The sequence below is a fragment of the Phragmites australis genome, chromosome 10 (genome assembly GCF_958298935.1).
Source record: "Phragmites australis chromosome 10, lpPhrAust1.1, whole genome shotgun sequence".
NCBI classification, from domain to species: domain Eukaryota; kingdom Viridiplantae; phylum Streptophyta; class Magnoliopsida; order Poales; family Poaceae; genus Phragmites; species Phragmites australis.
The window spans coordinates 31,191,684-31,210,213 of record NC_084930.1 but is presented as its reverse complement, the minus strand read 5'-3'; the positions used below and the strand labels follow the sequence as shown (position 1 = coordinate 31,210,213).

General features: G+C 41.2%; 1 protein-coding gene across 2 annotated transcripts; it reads right to left on the bottom strand.

Annotated features, from left to right (window-relative positions):
• Nucleotides 1-2,823: 2,823 nt before the first annotated feature.
• LOC133931215 (uncharacterized) lies at nt 2,824-4,387 on the bottom strand. 2 transcript variants are annotated; one of them, XM_062378055.1, is made up of 4 exons: nt 4,184-4,387; nt 3,980-4,104; nt 3,727-3,848; nt 2,824-3,628 (listed from the first exon to the last, which is right to left on the bottom strand). In XM_062378055.1, exons 1-3 carry the CDS (start codon nt 4,334-4,336, stop codon nt 3,743-3,745), a joined length of 384 nt encoding a protein of 127 aa, XP_062234039.1. In that variant the 5' UTR covers nt 4,337-4,387; the 3' UTR covers nt 2,824-3,628; nt 3,727-3,742. The 2 variants fall into 2 exon arrangements, with proteins under 2 accessions (XP_062234039.1, XP_062234038.1); XM_062378054.1 differs by having other exon boundaries at nt 2,827-3,848.
• Between the last annotated feature and the right edge of the window lie 14,143 nt (nt 4,388-18,530).

Sequence of the window (18,530 nt, the reverse complement as noted above, 5' to 3'; positions counted from 1 at the left end):
GCCAAATACAATTACCCTGCTAGAAAGGCCCACACCCTGCAGCCTTGTAATTAGGCCCGGCGGGTATCTCATCGAGGTTATAAGGGGGCAGGTGCTTCCAAACGTCTGTATCTTACATACGGTCCTGATATGTGATGGTTACACCATGGTTACGGTGGATATGGTACATAGCAATGCCACTGATCACGTGTTGGAGCTCCCCCCCCCCCCCCCAAATGATGAAGTCACAACTCTGGGTGAAGCTCTTCGTCAAAGGATCCAGTGGAAGAGGGGCGACATCATGGTCTCTAGTGCATCCCAGTCTGGATGAGCGTCAAGTGCACCGTCGTCGTGCCTCTCGCTTCCAAAGAAGGAAGCTTCACTGCCTTCTCCTCCTCCTTTAGAGAAGTCATGTTTGTTGTCTTCTCCTCCGTATCCGGTAGCCTCACTTCTAGCTCCAATGTCGTCTCCCCCAAAAGATCCCAAAAAAGAAGGAAAAGGAGGTCAAGAAGAAAGGCTCTAAGAAACACCTGCTGGAGAGGTCAAAGGCTATTGTACCAGCAAAGAAGTCCACGGACATTGGAGCAGTGTGGACACAGGCCAACACGAAATTTCAATATAGGAATCCCATGATGACGGTAGATGGTCTAACAAGGGCGGAAAAAAATATATGTCAACCTACATAATTACTACATGCAGACTTCTATAGATAGCATTGCCACATCCATAATAATACAATACAAACGATGACACTTATTAAGTAATAACGACAGCTACTTCATTGTGAGCTACAATAACTTATACGGCCTCTTCAACCTTGATGGCCTGGACATACCGTTATTACGGATCTTCACATTGTAAGTCTCTTGAAACTGTATAATCATTAATTAATATCACTAAGTGTTGAATCTAATTATGACACTTGATGAAAGAAAAAAAGAAGAACAAGGAGTTCATCTCATTTCTTGACCCTAAGGCCATTACAACATCGATTATCCAACTTCACCCCGACTATGCTACGGACCATGTGGCCAGGATAATGCAACAATATTCCAAAATGGACTACCTGTTGAGCGCCCACAACACCAGTAGTTACTGGATCTTACTGGTTATTTCTCTCAAGTAGAACTTGGTGTTCTACCTCGACTCGTCGAGACCAGTAGGACCAAAAGACAAACTTAGACAGCGTGATTACAACGCTGTAAAAAGACTCCTTGACGCGTAAGTTTTGCCTGACTTAGTTTACATGTTTAACTTTTCTAACACTCAAATGCTTCCTAATCGATCCCTCTTTATACAGAGCTTATGACAAGTACCTTCGAGTTCAACCTGACTACAACGCGAAAGACAACCGCAGACTAACACAAGATCGGGTTCGCGGTAAGTGCTACCTAACGTATTACCAAATGCTCTATGTTGTTTTTTCTCCTTTTGATTTAATACTAAATTTTCTGTTCAGTAGTGCCACCAACAACCAACGGGCAACTTCTGTGGATTTTATGTTGTATGGAATATGCTCCTCACGCTCCGCATAAAAAATCTCAAGTCCCTTGATGTAAGTTCAACGTAAGATTATTCGTAACTAAGTTTAGTAATTAGTTTAATTTTATGGTAACATGAGATTAATTATATGCCAAATTATGCAGGAATTTAACGCTTTTTTTATACGGTGCAGTCTCGTACTCTATCCCAAGCCCGGCAAGGATGTACGGCACCACCTCTTCTTCACGAAGCGGGTGGCCAACAGACGTCATCATGTTGGCTAGGTTCTTCATGCGGTGGAAATACTCGGACATTGTCATGTCCTTCTTGGTGGTGTTGACGAGCTGTGTGCGGAGCTAGATCATCCGCACCTTGGATCAGGAGGTAAATCTCTCCTCCAACTCCTTCCACACTTGTGCTGTCGTGGACATGAATAACACATGTCCCAGCAGCTCCGGCGACAGAGAGGCCAGCAGAGTGCTTAGCACCAACTGATCCTGCTGGAACCACCTTGCGTGCTACGGGTTTGGCATCTACGTGGCGCCATCCCCGGTTGCCGTCGAGATCATCGCCGGTGGTGCAGGGCGAGGTCCATCAACGAAGCCATATAGATCATGGCTATGAAGAGCAAGAACGACCTGCGCCTTCCTTAACAAGTAGTTGTCGCGATCGAGCTTGACGGTGATGAGCGAGCCAAACGATGGTGTTGGTAGACTTGCAGCCGGCATGGATGCCACAGCGGCAGAGGTGGAAGATGAGGTGGAGCTGGTGGTCGACATGGATGGCTCTGGTACCATGTGAAGAAAGGTAAAACGCAAAGGAATGGGAAATTTGCCGCATGAGACCCAAGCATGGCTTGTCAACTATTTATACAACCATTGTATACATGTACATGGAAAGATTACAACTGAATACGGCAAGGATCAATCAATCGTATCTGCAGATAGGCTTCCTTCTATACAGTTTCCATTTCAGCCACTGTCGCTGGAATGTCCGGCTGGATCCCAGAAAGTCCGGCTGGCTGGTTCCTTTGACGTTTGCATCTCTGAATCAGATCGGTTCTTTAAAACTTGTCATGTAAATCTTCCTCAGGAATGCAGCGGTTGATCACAAGCTACCGCCTTTCATCGGGTGTTCACTTACGTGGCATGCAGCCACGCACCGTGTAGCTTGTGTGCTTGAATCTAATGGAATCAGAATGGCTCTGTGTTTGGAATTGTAAAGCCATTATGTTTTGTTCTGTTTGGAGAGAATGATTTTCATTTGGAATTGTAAAGCCATGATCACACGTTCGAGTCTCATGGTTCTCCCTGGAATTTCGTTGGAAACTTCGCATCAGGAACCCGTTTAGAACACATGAAGATTCTCTCATTCGTGCAGGGGTAAGTTCCTGCGTTCCAAACAGGGACAGGATGTTTCTTTTGCCCCAAAAATCCTAAATATTTTGAACGACTCAACCACGGAATTGCTGCAAATAAAGTCTAGAAAGTATAGTCTTTGCTAAAGTCCAAAATACTTTCTTGTTTAAGCTGATAATTGATGCTGAGTTGCTCACAAGGTATGAAAGGATAATGAGATGGTTGTTGAATGTCTCCAATGATGTTGACATACACAAAAGCCTCCAGATTCTTACCCACACATGACAGACTTGCATTAACAATGGCCACCAGTTTGCTGATCATTGACCATTTCTTTTAATTTATTTTTTTGTTCTGAGTTTCCATGGACTAGCGATGTTATTGCTGGCTAAATGCGATGGAACAAGAAGTGGTATTCACAGTCAGATGACCAACCGAGGCTATAAAATGCAAGTAGCTGCAACTGTATTTCTTCAAGCTAAAGAAAAACAAAGCTTCTGGTGTATGACATGCCCTGATCAGGAATACAGAATTTCAGGTCTCTTTTTCCGTCAAAGGGAAAATATATTCAGATCTTTTTGCTGACGTAACTGGTAAAAAAAGATGTGGTATAAACAATCTCATCCTTGCAGAAATGCTTCTGTATAACTTTTTCACCACTTGATAAGTGCTCTTCTATGCTACTGTGAGAAGAACAGAAGCAATTTTGATGAAGCACAGAGTTAATCCTGGTAAATTAAACAAACTATAAACTGCAGTGCTTCCTCTTCAATATACGGCTTCAGTTCCCCAGGTCCATCTCTTTTCAACTAGAGGACGATGGAACAGGAGGAGCAATATGAGTAACTAAGTGCAACACCTCTTGCGGTTATTCTCAAACAGCATCACTCTAGACAACTATGCTTACATGATCAGTTCCATGTTCAGGGCTGCCTCTTCTGATCACTCTTGAGCTGAAGAGCATCGACGTCCTCGAAAACCCGGAGCGTCGCCAGCTGGATGAAGTCAGTGACATGAACTCCCACAGGCCTACAATTTTACACAACATAATGAGGATTAGTCAGATGACTGAGTTTTCTTTCATCAGACAACACCCTTTTCTTAACCTTGCCAAACCACCGAGAGCCAAGATGCAGAATATTCAGAATTCAGATGCTCACCATGGGAAGCAGGCCTTCTCCGGCAGCCGCATTCCAAGCCTCGGGCCTTCGTCGTATCCTTCGCAGATCATCTCCCCCTTCTCATCTATGTAGCACACTATCCCTCTCAATTGGTCCTCAAACACCTATCAATTCGAAGAACAGATTAGAACAATAGCTTAAACACACCTCGTTAATCTTGTACTACTCCATGTCCATGTCTACCTTCTTGTTGTTCGTTGCAGCAAAGGAGAGGTTGCTGCCATGAGCAGAGGTGCTGAACCTGAAGGAAGCCTTCCTTGTGCCAGACCTTGGGCTGATCATGGCCATGGAAGAGGAAGAAGCAGGGTGACCATGACAAGAGATCCTGGCTGCCATTTTTGGTTTTGGTGAAAAGCAAGGTGTTCACCAAAGGGGCCTCCACTAGGCTGAAAAGGATACATTTATAGGAGATGGGCATGGCAGCAGAAAGGGTCACAAACCAACTACTATTGTACCATTTTATTATTTTTTTCGAAACAACGGCAAGAGCTCTGCCGATTTTATATTAGAAGAAAAGAATTGATCTAGTTTACGAGAAAAACCGAACCCGAAAACTATATAACTGCACATGGCATATCAATGACCACTTGGACACCTTAACTGATGGAATCTGCCATAGGTTATCATTGCCAAGCATGATTGCAGCTCTAACCTCCTATGACGATCCGCAACTACTACCTCTATCCACTGAGGCAAATAATCTGACAAAAGAAAATGTCCAGTGAACAAAAGGTTCAAAGTGGTCAAAACCGCCGCCGAAAGATCCACGCTCGCCCCCAAGCCTGCAGCTACCCGAACTCAGGAAGGGACCTCCATTGCAATGCCTCTAAGAAAGGAACAACATCCGCAGACACCGTCATCGCTTGTTCGAACACTCGGAGTTCAGTTTTCACATGGGGAGTCCCCAACCTGAAGATGGGGGGCAACACGACAACGCCTTCAAGAAGGGGAGTGGCGCCACAGGCGTCACCGTTATCGACTTCGGCAAGAAGCCGAGCAGGGCTTTCACCCGTGTCCCCCGCACCCCAACCGACAAGCCACAGACAGACACCGCGGCACATCAACAAAAGTAGCCACCCCTCCACACACGAGCCACCCCGGGCCACCACCATGCCGCCGAGCTCCCCGCAGGCCAGATTTGGGGGAGAGAAGACAAATTCGGCAAGGGGAGAAGCAAAAACAACAATGGGGGGCTAGGAGGCGACCGTAGGGGTGGAGAGGGCCAACAGCCACAGTAGATCTGCAGCCGGGCCAGCCACCGCATCGTCGGTGGCCCACCGAGCTGCCGACAGTGCCGTCGTACCACCCACCGCGTCGCTGGGCCAACCACCGTGCCGCCGGGCCGACCACCTCAACGGTCGACGGCACGGAGCAAACATCAAAGTAGCAGAGGGGTGGCTAAAGGTGAACACGACAGCAACAACCTGGCAGCGCGAGCACATCAACAGTCGGCTTCACACTGCGACAGCAAAAACAGCATGGCACAACAGGAAACACGACGATGACAGGCTTCAACAGCATGGCCAACAGCAGCAATAGGGTTGTAAACAAGCCACACAAGCGACCGACCACTGGGCATCTAACTGACATAATTACGTCGCTGCACCAGTACCGACGGGAACCGACACAGAGAAGAAGACGCCTTCTATGCACCCTGACGTCGGTGCCCGGTTCCTTGCAGCGTGGCGCCATTCATGGATCCGGCCACGGAGGCTGTCAAGACCACTGAGTAGAGCTAGATCTGGGCCAAGAGCGGCCGGATCCAACCGACAAAGGCATGGTGACACCCGACAACCTCAGAAACCCAAGCTACAAAAGGAAAGGAGGGAGAGAGGATGAGGAAGAGGGAGGAGGACCCGTGACAGCTGCCCCACTTGGCGTCGCCGCCACCGGTGACGGCAGCCACTGCACCGAGCAGGCCGACGAATGGGGTGCGGCGAGTGAAGAGTCAACCCCCCCCCCCCCCCGATAGTGTGTGTAAGGAGAAAGATTGTACCATTTTATTGCAAGAATCAAAAAATGAAGGTGTTGATTCTTGTAAGAGTAGGGTAGGAAATGGCAATCATATGCAGGAAAAGGTCAAAGCTATCAATTATTTTGGTTGCAAGTTAGTCTTGGTACATCCTAATGACTATTATTATTGTACCATGTCAGCGATGTGAAGACGCTGCGAGGACCGCGTGATGCAGCAATCCGATGGACGAAACAAAACCAGCTACGTGGACCAGCTGGCCGCGCGAGATCTCGACGATGACTAGAGAGGAACATATGCAGCTAATGGTTTTTCGTCGCCGCATGCCATCTTGCCTCTAGGCTTGGTGGGCACGTGCCATTACCCCACAAACAATAGCATCAAAGTTGTTAATTAATAATTAATATTCCTTAATTAATCAGACACAATTGGCTACAACATGACTAGGCTTATCCGAAGATGTGGAAGACTTATTAAACAATTACATGGCCATCTCATTATCAACAGGGCAATGGTTAAAAAACAGAGGGTGGCAGTCGTCTTGCCACTTGTGGTTTTTTTTTAAATCAAAAACAGATGCTGATAACATGGGCATACATAAAAAGTTGTATAATCCATTACGCATAAAATATGTAATTAGAGGAGGGGAATGGTTGTGGAAGCCAAATTCAAATTTTAATTCACCTTAATAAAATACTCAATTTAATATCAAAATCAATTAGGGACATATCACATCAATAAAAATGATGTATAAAAAGATCTTACTGACTGACAGATTGCCCCCCAATTTTAACTGTAGAAACTAAATAATGATAAGAAACTATTACAATAAGAATAAGTCAATCAGATCTTCAGATCAAGAGTTATGATTTTTGCAAACAAATTGTAACAGATGGTGACAAAAATAGATTAAACCCTAAACTTACGATTATACAAGAATTACAAACATTGAATCTATCAAACTTTTTAGAACTTTACCATGATGCTCTAGGATGATTTTGGATGGATCAAACCAAGACATATTGTGACGATCAAAAGATTCACCGAAAATCAACACAGAATGACAAACGAAAAGCACGAAGAAAGAACGGAATTACCAACTCATCAACTTACAAAATTTGATCTTTATTGCATGGATGAGTTCACAAGATGCATCTCAAAGCATCCCTAAAAGATTTACACGAAATCCTAACCCTAGATTAGTTTCCTCTCTACTATGTCTCTCGTTGTCGCTATTGTTCCATGTACGACAATTAGAACCATCGCTATTTATCGTCCAATCGGTCTCTACAATACCGAGTTGGACTCCCTCACATCAACAATCTAGGTTGTCTCCACACACCGGCTGTGCATGGGCCATGGTGCCCTCGCCTACACTGGCCCTCTCATCCACACATCGTGGTCTGCTGCAGGCTGGACTGAGAGCACCGAGCCGCCCACACAGAAGATCGCCAAGAAACAATGCCAACAACACAATACCATGCATTTGATCCAATTTCCAATTCCTCTGTTCCATTGCAGACACACATGCATGCATATAGAACAATTTGGCCACGCCATACATCACATGACGCGATCCTCCACATCACAGACTGCACACCTGTCGTGTACATCTCATGGTGTAATCCAACTTCACCACACAATAGTTCGTACATCTCCCATGTACATCTCATGGTAATCATCTTCGCATACACCGTTCCCTAATCCGAACGTCATGTGTGACCTCCTAACCGTCTTCACCTCAGTTCCTCCCTAGACTTAGTCTCGATCCTATCGTCGACCACATCCGCCCTCAGGACACACATGCATATGAACAAAACCAACTAGAAATTATGAGCACAAGTTCTCACAAACTTGACTCGCATCAATCCGCACACTACCACTCACATGAGTATATTGCACATATCAAACCACAAATATCATTATGCTATCACGAGCATATCCAAGCAACATATTATAGAAACACATGCATATCATCTAAATACCAAATACTTTGCCAATTTTTCTAATTTCACAATAACACCAATTTTTCAGCATACATGTCCAAGGGCTACTATGTGTCTGGGACTACGAAGAAGGGCTACTACATCGCGGAACCAAGAAGAAGATCCCTTGCCACGAGCTTGGCCTCTTCATAAATGTCAAGGAGGATTGGCTCAGGAACAACGTTCTTGAGGGCCAGGAGATCGAGCGCACCAAGTACAAGAAGCAATTGCATGGGTCCTCTTTCTCAGCATCAACGACAAAGTCTCCACCACACGCCTCATCAAATGAGGGCTGGAATGGGTGGGAGGCTCTGGCACCACATCATGACTTTTTATCCATGCATTGCCTATTCTCCACTGGAATTAGCACAAACTTTGCTGGAAAAAATAAGCAATAAGACCATCAAGCTTCTAAATAGTGTGATTGTTTGGTTGAAACTCATATCTTTCCAAACATGTGCAATCTGGTAATGAGGACTTCATCTGTGCCTCCAGATCAACCTTTGCCATTTGCACATGTCCACTTTTATAAAGCGTGTGTTCTCCCCTTTCACATCATTGAGTTTCTAATGGACTTTTTTATGAGTTTCCTGTAATACCAAGTAGAATAATATCTTAGCTTGACAATATTCTAAGTTATTTTTTTCTATCATTTTTTCTCTCACCAAGCTACACATATCAGTTTTCCACTAAATATTTGTAGAATAGAAGAACATTTAGCCTTTATTCCTTGGTATGAAAGAGGCAAAATATTGGAAAATCTTTATCTAAAAACCTTAATTGAAGAGTAAATTTCTTCAGGAGATGGGTGCATAGCAATTGTCTAAGTATGTTTTTGTGGTTGGTTCTAAGTTTATATCTGTTTAAAGGGGAGGACTAGTGTATAAATCTTAAAATCTGAAAATTATAAATCAGAATGGATATGCATATGTTCTTGATGAATGCAGGTGGATGACATGGTTTCAATGTTGATCTCCTTTTGAGAGAATTTTCATACTTGGTTTTGTTCGGGGACAAGCAAAATCTAAGCATGGGGAGTTGATGACGCTCATTAACACACATATTAGCATCATATTCTCTTAATATATTATTAATTATCAATGCTAATCTTGATGATATTTGTGTATAGTATTGTTTGGTTATGACTTACAGAAATTAGTAGAAAAAGACGATGAAATCAAACTCAAATGGACCCTACGGAAAGACAGACATCGATCCACTAGGAAGTGGACCACTTGAGGCCCAAAATTTGGTGATGCCACGTGGCATGGCCCACGGAGCCACGCAACACTACCAGTTCAAAGATCACCTCGGCCCATCCAAGGCCGAGGTACCTTTCCCTCGTATAAGCTTTCCAGAAGCTACCGCCGACATCACTAAAAATATTTTTAAAATATCAAATATGGAAATTGAATTTTCAAAGATTTAGACTTATCTTTATAAGTCTATCTCAAGAAATCTACACGTATTGGGGTCACATGAAAGCCCCCTAGACATCTTCTAGAAGTTAGCTGTGGCTGACATGACAAATGAGCCTTCGTAAAAATCTAAACAGAGTGGTAAAAATCTAAACAGAGGGAACTTTTAGTGGTATTAAAGTTAACCATTGCAGTCCGATGGTAAATTTCTAAAACGTGCATCTTTCGGTAGCACGAAACCAATTTTCCCTAAAGTAAACCATTGTCTAGTTTTCTTGGGTGAAAATGCTACAATTGACCCATACAGTTGCGGTATTTTGATTGTGCGTAACTAGCATCAATACCTCCCTCCCTTCCTCCTTTTGCAAAAGCGTCCATAATCTTAGCCAATAGGTGCCCCTAAAAAGTGCATGCAAAAAAGAAGTAATTGTTTTTTATCAAATACAATATCGTTGCGGCATTTCCATATAACCCAAAATAAGGCTACCACCCGGACCATGATTTTCTTCTTTTTCATTGCCCTTATATCATCCAGCCAACTAGTCTACATATGAATAACATTCCTAGGTTTATTGATACCTAAGGCTATTCTAACAATACGCCAAACTAAGCTAGCAAAGTGACAAAAAAAATAGATGTTGAATACTTTCATTGTGGTTGCAAAAATTGCATTTGAGGCTCCCATTCCAGTTTCTTTTGGCCAAAATATCCTTGGTCAAAATAACCCATCTATCTAAATATCACAAGAAAATCTTTATTTTGGTGTGGTAGGGAAGGTGTGAAAGTGCCTAAAGGGGGGGTGAATAGGCTTTTCTGAAAATTAAAACTAAAATAGCGGATTAAATCTACTGGATACTCCGGTATGGTCCGGAGTATCCGGTCTAGTCCGGAGTCTCCGGTCTATACAGGAATTTTAGAACAACTACGAATTAAAGCTAATAGCTAGAATCTAAGGTTGAAACTAGGTCTACTGGATATCACGGAGCTAGAATAACACTTAACACTAGCAAGATGATCACTAGAGCAATTTGTATGACGAATCACAAATTTCACACAATAAAGCAAATTGCACAAATACGAACACAAGAGATTATCCCGGAGTTCGGCCACCTCACAAAGAAGTGCCTACGTCTCCGTTGAGGAGCTCACAAAGAGCCGGGTCTTTTCCAACCCTATCCTCTTCTAGCGATCACCAAGATCAAGCTAGAAATTCTTACTCAATGTAGATGTTTACAAACTTCCCGTGGCACTCCACAAGTTTGGGTGCTCTACGGGCGACGCCTTGCCGTCTAGAAGCACAAAGCTTCAAGAGAAATGATCGTAGCGAATGCTCGATGAAGAACTCAATGCTCAAGTGGCTTGAACCCTCTCCAAACACAAACTCTCTAAATTTTTGCAAACTTTGCACTAGAGGAGGTTGGAGGGTCTTTGAATGCTCTTAAAGTGCTCAAGAGGTCTAAAGTTCACCAGCAACAGCAAGCTCTAAATGCCATGGGGTGTGGGAGCATTTATAGCCCTCTCTAAAAAACTAGCCATTACTATTTTATCAGAACTGACCGGAGTATCCGGTGAACACCGGAGTATCCGGCCCTAAATCCAAAAATGACGTCAGAACGGTCACAGAACGTGTCAGAACTAGCCATTACAGTTCTGTTAAATTACCGGAGTCTCCGGTCCTGACAGGGCTTCCAAAAACTTTAAGTCCGGAGACTAGCCGGACCCTCCGGCCTCTCCAGGTACCGGAGTATCCGGTGCACACCGGAGACTCCGGTCTTTATTTTTTCATCAAAAAGATTAAAAGCTAACCGAGAGTCTCTGCCGGAGTCTCCGAGGTTAACACGAAATTACTTACCGGAGTACCGGAGTCTCTGGCGGAGTCTCCCTTGGAGACTCCGGTCTGTTAACCCATAAATTACTAGAGTATCCGGTGAACACTGGAGACTCCGGTCAAATTCCAATAAAAATAAACCGTAACCGAGACTCTCTGCCGGAGTCTACCTCGGAGACTCCGAGCTAAATGCTGAGTACCGGAGTATCCGGTGAACACCAGAGTATCCGGACTCAGTGAATTTTGCAGAATAAACTCGGTGTCCGTGGGTGATTGTGTCTCTCAACTAGTTGGTTCTAAAGGATATCTTGAGCATTGAGACACTAACCAAGCAATCAAATGCAACCCTCTTAATAGAGCGGCTATCCTAGACTTAATTTCAAAAATAAAAGAATTTAAATCCTATTGAGTACTCTTCGTTGATTCTCCATTTGTTTCGACGGGCGTCAAATGTCACTTATCTTTTCAACTAATGCTTAAACCTGTTCATAACTTAGATAAGTATGTTAGTTCTTTAATCGTTTTGTCATCAATAAGCCAAAACCCACTTAGAGGGCCTAGATGCACTTTCAAGGTGGCAGGTTGATTTACAATTTGTTGGTACATAGAATGGACTAAAAATTGATCATTCACATGCAACCTCCACCTAAACATTTCCCTCTATTATATGGCTATATATATTGGAGTTTGCATGCATCTGATAGAAGACAATAAGAATATCTGATTTTATCTCGCACTCTCTTTATTCTCTACATTTTTGCGTACCAATTTTCGATAGTCAATAAGTAGTTAGTATATATTCCCTTCGTACATCTCTATAAGGCGTATTTTGACTTAAAAAGGTCAAACTTTGTAAACTTTGACCAACAATTAGTCAAAGTATATGTATGTTTAGAGTACAAAGGTTGCACCAATAGATTTATATTTCAAAATACTTTTAATATGATGCTAATTTTTAGCAATTGACAATATATCATAAGAGAAATTGATGCTTAAAATACACTCTCGAAGACTTTTTCAAGTCAAAATACGCCTTATAGAGATGGGCGGAGGGAGTAACACGTTATCAGCACGACTGCCTCTATAAACTATCGTGAATTACATTTCTTTAAGAATATTTTGCTAATCGTCGTATCCTTTTCCACGGTAAGATATTATTTCTAGTCTATTAAATTTATATATTGTCTCTGTTCTATATTTATGCTTTGCATTCGTATATTGTAGTTCGCTATGTCGAATCTTGCCAAACTTGATTTCATGGCTTTGGATATTACTGGCAAGAACTACTTGCCTGGGTGCTATATGCTGAAATTCACTTGAATGCCAATGGGCTTGGTGAAATAATCAAAACAAAAAATAAAGCATCTGATCAAGACAAAGCTAAGACTGTGTTCTTTATTCACCGCCACCACTATGAAGGTTTAAAGATGGAATACCTTACTGATAAAGATCCACTTGTTCTTTAAAATAAATCAAAAGAAATGTACAATCACCAAAAAATAGTAATTATCCCCAAAGCTCATTATGACTAGTTGCACCTGAGGTTGCAAGATTGTAAGAGTGTTTCTGAATAAAATTTAGGCATGTTTAGAATCACTTCACAATTGTTGTTATGTGGAGAGAAGGTTACTGATGAGAAGAGAAAACATACTCTACATTTCATGCTTCAAATGTACTACTTTAGCAGCAATACCGTGAGAAAGTATTCAAGAAATATTTTGAACTTATTTCTTGTTAACTAGTGACTGAACAAAATAATGAACTTTTGATGAAAAAGCACAAGTCCCATCCAAGTGGTTCAAGTCCACTCCTAGAAGCAAATGCAACTAGATATGATAATCAAAATAGAGGACGTGTGTAGCGAAAATGACCCTATTAGATCATGATTATGATTTTGGTGATTAATGACAACATAGTCATTGGGACTAACATGTTTGCCAAGAATATATATTAGTAAGTCTCATGGATGCAATACATCAAGAAGCTACCTCATTCGGGACAAAGTTTTATTGAATTGGAGAAGTCCCAAGAGAATTAACCTCATGGGAAGGTCCAGTGCAGAGGAGTTTGCACTCACCGGAGCATTGTGCATAGAGACTGATAGCCTCACCAGATAGTCTGATGCTCTGTGTGTTGAACTCACCAGAGTTTTTTTAACAAAGGGGGAGAAGGTTAAGGACCTCATCGGATAGTCCTGTGATCTGCATAGTGTAACATCGGAGTATTTCTTGCAGAGAAGAATGCAAATGCAGAAGACTGAATATCAACCCACCAGAAGGTCCGGTGCTTGGTTTGTGCACATCGGAGTATAGTACCGGAATATTTCTTGTAGAGGCGACTACAAATTGCTGAAGAATGAAGATTAACTCACCGGATAGTCTGGTGATCACATAAATAGTTGCATCGAACCATTTCCAAAGAAAAGAAGAGAAGATTTAACTCACCGCATGGTCTGGTGTGAATGGAATGAACACTAGATGAATGCACCGGAGCATTTTACACAAAGGCTGTAAAGGCTCGAACAGCTCAAGATAACTCACCGGAAGGTCCGGTGATGGATTTGAAGGCACACCAGAGTGTCCTATGTTCACAAAGGCTTTGAGTGAAAGTCCAACGGCTAGTTTATGAGGTTCTACTCACCGGATGATTTGATGTTAGTACTACTGTTCTCATCGAATCATCCAGTGTTAACAGCTTTTCTGAGCCACTAGGAAAATAGCTAGTTGGCGGGTTTGAAGCTATAAATACCACTTCACTCAGTCATTTGAAGGTGTGGCATGTTGCTGGAGTTTAGAGGAAGCTCATATACACTTGAGAAGACATCCAAGCAACCAAAGTGCTTAAAGTGATCATTCAAGGCGATTAAGCACAAGATTAGAGAGTTTTTAGTGCTTATAGGCCTAGATTGAGTTGTAGCTAGGTGCTGTGACTTGAAGAAGGGATCAAGGAGTGATCGTAACTTGTATCGAGTGGTATGTTGGCGCCTTAGAGTCTTGGTGACTCACTAGTATCTTGGGTCTTGGTGGCTCAAGCTTGTTGACCATCCGATTTAGTGTGGAGTGGCAGCAAGACACATGTACGGGGACACGGAGATCTTTGACTTGGTGACTCAAACTCCAAAGTGATCACGACGGTAAGTGACCGAAAGAGAGGCTAGTGATGAGATCTTGTCTTGGTAGCATGGTGACTCATCGTGCTTGAGACCTTATCTTGGTGACTTTGTAGCTCAAGAGTTGTGAACGGAAAAGACTTGGTTGCTGGGAGCATATCCTTTGTGGAGCTCCAACGTGGATTATGGGTGTCATTCATGTCATTGATACCATGGGATAAAAATCTTTTGTGCCGAGTTTGTCTTTCTACCTTATTTATGTTTTCGCATTTACATACTTGCAATTTACCTTGCTAGAGTAGGTTGTAATTCTCTTGAGCGGTAAAGTAGACACATTAGATAAACCTAGAGCCCATTTAGATAGAAATTGATATAGATTTATCTTGTGAAGTTTTTTGAGCCAATTTGTTTTAGGTTTCTCAGTGTCCTAATTCACCCCCTTAGGATGTCACCGTTTCTCACAACATGGACGAGGTCGCGGATGCGGACATGGCTGTTGTCGTGGTTATGGATTTGGGTGTGGCCATGGTAGAGAAAATTATGGTGTTCAATTCAAAAACTCAGTCAATCCTCATAAAAGACAAGAAAAGGGATATAAAGAGAAAGGTGAAATAACTGAAAATACATGCCACCGTTGTGGAGAAGAACTCATTGGGCACGTAACTGTCGTACACCAAAATACCTTATCGATCTATATCAAGAATCACTTGAGAAGAAAAAGAAAAAGATAGAGACAAACTTTGCAAGTGGCAGTGGTAATGATATTTTCAAAGATGATCTTATTGGTGTGACAGATTATGGAGAACACGGCCACGATCATGCAACTCACTTAGATGTTGCTGATTTCTTCACACAAGAATAGATCATCTAGTTGTTACTTATTTCTTCATGCATGAATAAATATGATGTAATAATAGTAAGAATAAAGCATGTTGCACCTTATTTATGAATGAATAATTTCTATTGTGTTTGTATTTAGCATTCATGGCTATATTGTGTCACTACTTATAAATTCATTTTAAACGTATTAGTATTTATTAGTGTATTTTCTTTTGAAGTGAATGGATGAGCTGTTGACTCAAGAGCCTGTATATGAAGAAGATATATGTCTTATAGACAGTGGAACAACACATACCATATTAAAGAGTAAAGTGTATTTTTCTTATCTTGTGACACAAGATGCAACTATTCATACTATATCCGGAAGTGCTAAATTGATACAGGGCTCTAGAGGAGCCATAATTATATTACTTTGTGGGACAAAGATAAACATACACGAAGCACTATATTCCCCCAAGTCTCAAAGAAATCTGTTGAGCTTTAAAGATATCCGACAAAATGGATATCACATTGAGACAATATGTGAGGATAATTTGGAGTACCTCAACATTACAAAGATGTCATTGGAAAAAAAAGTATGTGTTGAAAAAATTACTAACATTGCCTTTTGGTTTATACTACACAAATCTCAATAAAAGTGAATCATATATGGTGGTAGAACAAAAGTTCGCCAACCATGATAACTTTATTATTTGGCATGACCAGTTAGACCATCCTAGATCAGTAATGATGCAAAAAAAAAAATATTAATAATTCATGTGGGCATATGTTGAAGAACCAGAGGATTCTTCAATCTAATGACTTCTCATGTATCGCATAGTCTCAAGGAAAACTGATTGTGCGTCCATCACTGGTTTAAGTTGGACATGAATCCCTTGCTTTTCTAGAGTGCATACAAGGAGATATATGTGGATACATTCATCCACCAAGTGGACCATTTAGATACTTCATGGTTTTAATTGATGCATCAACTAGATGGTCACATGTCTCCTTGTTATCAACCCGCAACCGGGCATTTGCGTGGCTGTTAGCTCAAATAATCAAGCTAGGAGAACAATTTTTGGACAATCCTATCAAAGCTATATGATTGGATAATGCCGGTGAATTTATATCAAAAAGTTTAGACGATTACTGCATGTCGATTGGAACAAGTGTTGAACATCCTGTAGCACATGTTCATACACAAAATGTTCTTGCGGAATCACTTATCAAACGGCACTAGAAAGGCCATTACTTATGAAGTCAAAACTCCTAACACATGCTTGGGGTCATGCTATTTTGTATGTAGCAACATTAATTTGCATCAGGCCAACAAGTTATCATACTGACTCCCCGTTACAATTGGTTTATGACAAAGAGCTAGATATTTTTCATCTAAGAACTTTTGGATGTGCAGTATATGTTCTAATTGCTCCACTGAAATGCGCTAAGATGGGACCACAAAGAAGGTTGGGAATATATATTGGGTATGAGCCCCCATCTATAATAAAGTATCTTGAACCATCAACATGAGATGTATTTACCGTAAGATTTGCTTATTGTCATTTTGATAAATCAAATTTCCCAACAACAGGAGGAGACAACAAGCAGCTGAATAAAGAAATAAGTTGGAAAGAATTATCACTATTTCACTTTGATCCTCGCACAAAATAATGTGAGCAAGAAGTTCAAAGGATAATTCATTTACAAAGTTTAGCAAATAATTTGCCAGACGCTTTCACATACTTGAAAAGAGTGACAGAGTCACATATTCCAGCTGCTAATGCTACTAAAAAAATTAATGTCCAAGACGGGCAACCGTCCACCGCTAATGAATCAAAACCTACTATAAAATGTGGTAGATCATTGGGTTCCAAAGACAAAAAAAAAATCCTCAAAAAAGAAAAGGAACAAATAATCAAGATGGCCAGGTCGAGGAAATAACGATAATTCAAGAAAAATCTCTTGAAGAGATAGTAGATGGCAAATAGTAATGCTACAAAGGAAATAAATATACATGATTCTTCAAAAAATGAGATCCCATTAAATTATGTCATGTCTAGAAAAATTTAGAACCATGATAAAATCATCATTGATGATGCATTTGCATATAACCTAGCACTAGAAATTATGGATGAAAATGAGGATCAAGTACCTTGATCAGTCGAGGAATGCAAACAAAGAAAATATTGGCCACAATGGAATAACGCAGTTCAAGCAGAATTAAATTCCCTCACAAAAGAGAAGTTTTTGGACATGTAACCCATATACCTAATGGTGTCAAACATGTTGGTTATAAATGGGTCTTTGTGTGAAAACGAAATGAGAAAGGAGAAATTACAAGATATAAGACACGATTAGTTGTCCAAGGATTCTCCCAAAGACCTGATATAGATTATGAAGAAACGTACTCTCTTATGATGGATGTACCTTAGATATCTTATTAGTCTGGCAACATAAGAGAATTTTGACTTGCGTCTCATGGATGTTGTTACAGCATACTTATATGGATCACTTGACAATGACATATACATGAAACTCCTTGAAGGGTTTAAACTGCCAGGAGCAGGTTCTCGAGAACAATATTCAATCAAATTGAACAAGTCATTATATGGATTAAAGCAATCTGGCCGAATATGGTATAATCGTCTCAATGAATATTTGACAAAAGAGGGGTACAAGAATGACTCTATTTGTCTATATATATTCATAAAAAGATCCGGATCTGAATGTGTGATAATAGCTATTTATGTTGATGATCCAAATTTGATTGATACTCCTCATGGAGTTACTGAGGCAATGGATTGCTTGGAAAAGGAATTTGAAATGAAGGATCTGGAGAGAACTAAATTTTGTCTTGGATTACAAATTAAACATCTCGAGGATGGAATTATATTGCATAAAACAACTTATACAGACAAAACATTGAAACAATTTTACATGCATAAAGCGCATCCCTTAAGTACCCCAATGGTTGTGAGGTCACTTGATGTAACCAAAGATCCTTTTTGCCCACCAGAAAGTGACTATGAAATTCTTGGTCCTGAGGAGCCATACTTAAGTGTCATATGAGCACTCATGTATCTTTCTACTCATACACGATCTGATATTTCATTCGTTGTTAATTTGTTAGCAAGATATAGCTCTTGTCCTACACGATGACATTGGAATGGTGCGAAGCATATACTTCGTTATCTTTAAGGTACAAAGGACATGGGTTTATATTTTTCTAATATATGCAAGGGAGAACTAATTGGTTTTGCAGATGCAGGGCATCTATCTAATCCACACAATGGTCAATCACAAAGTGGTTATGTTTTCATGTGTGGTGATGCATATTTCTCATGGTGCTCAATGAAGCAAACTATAGTAGCAACTTCATCTAACCATGCAGAAATT

What these genes read in the sequence shown, in the direction of transcription:
- LOC133931215 (XM_062378055.1), bottom strand. Translation starts at nt 4,336, where the DNA reads ATGGCAGCCAGGATCTCTTGTCATGGTCACCCTGCTTCTTCCTCTTCC. An exon ending in CTGCAACGAACAACAAGAAG is followed by an intron (nt 4,105 to 4,183) that starts GTAGACATGGAC and finishes TCGAATTGATAG; the next exon opens with GTGTTTGAGGACCAATTGAG. An exon ending in GAGAAGGCCTGCTTCCCATG is followed by an intron (nt 3,849 to 3,979) that starts GTGAGCATCTGA and finishes GTAAAATTGTAG; the next exon opens with GCCTGTGGGAGTTCATGTCA.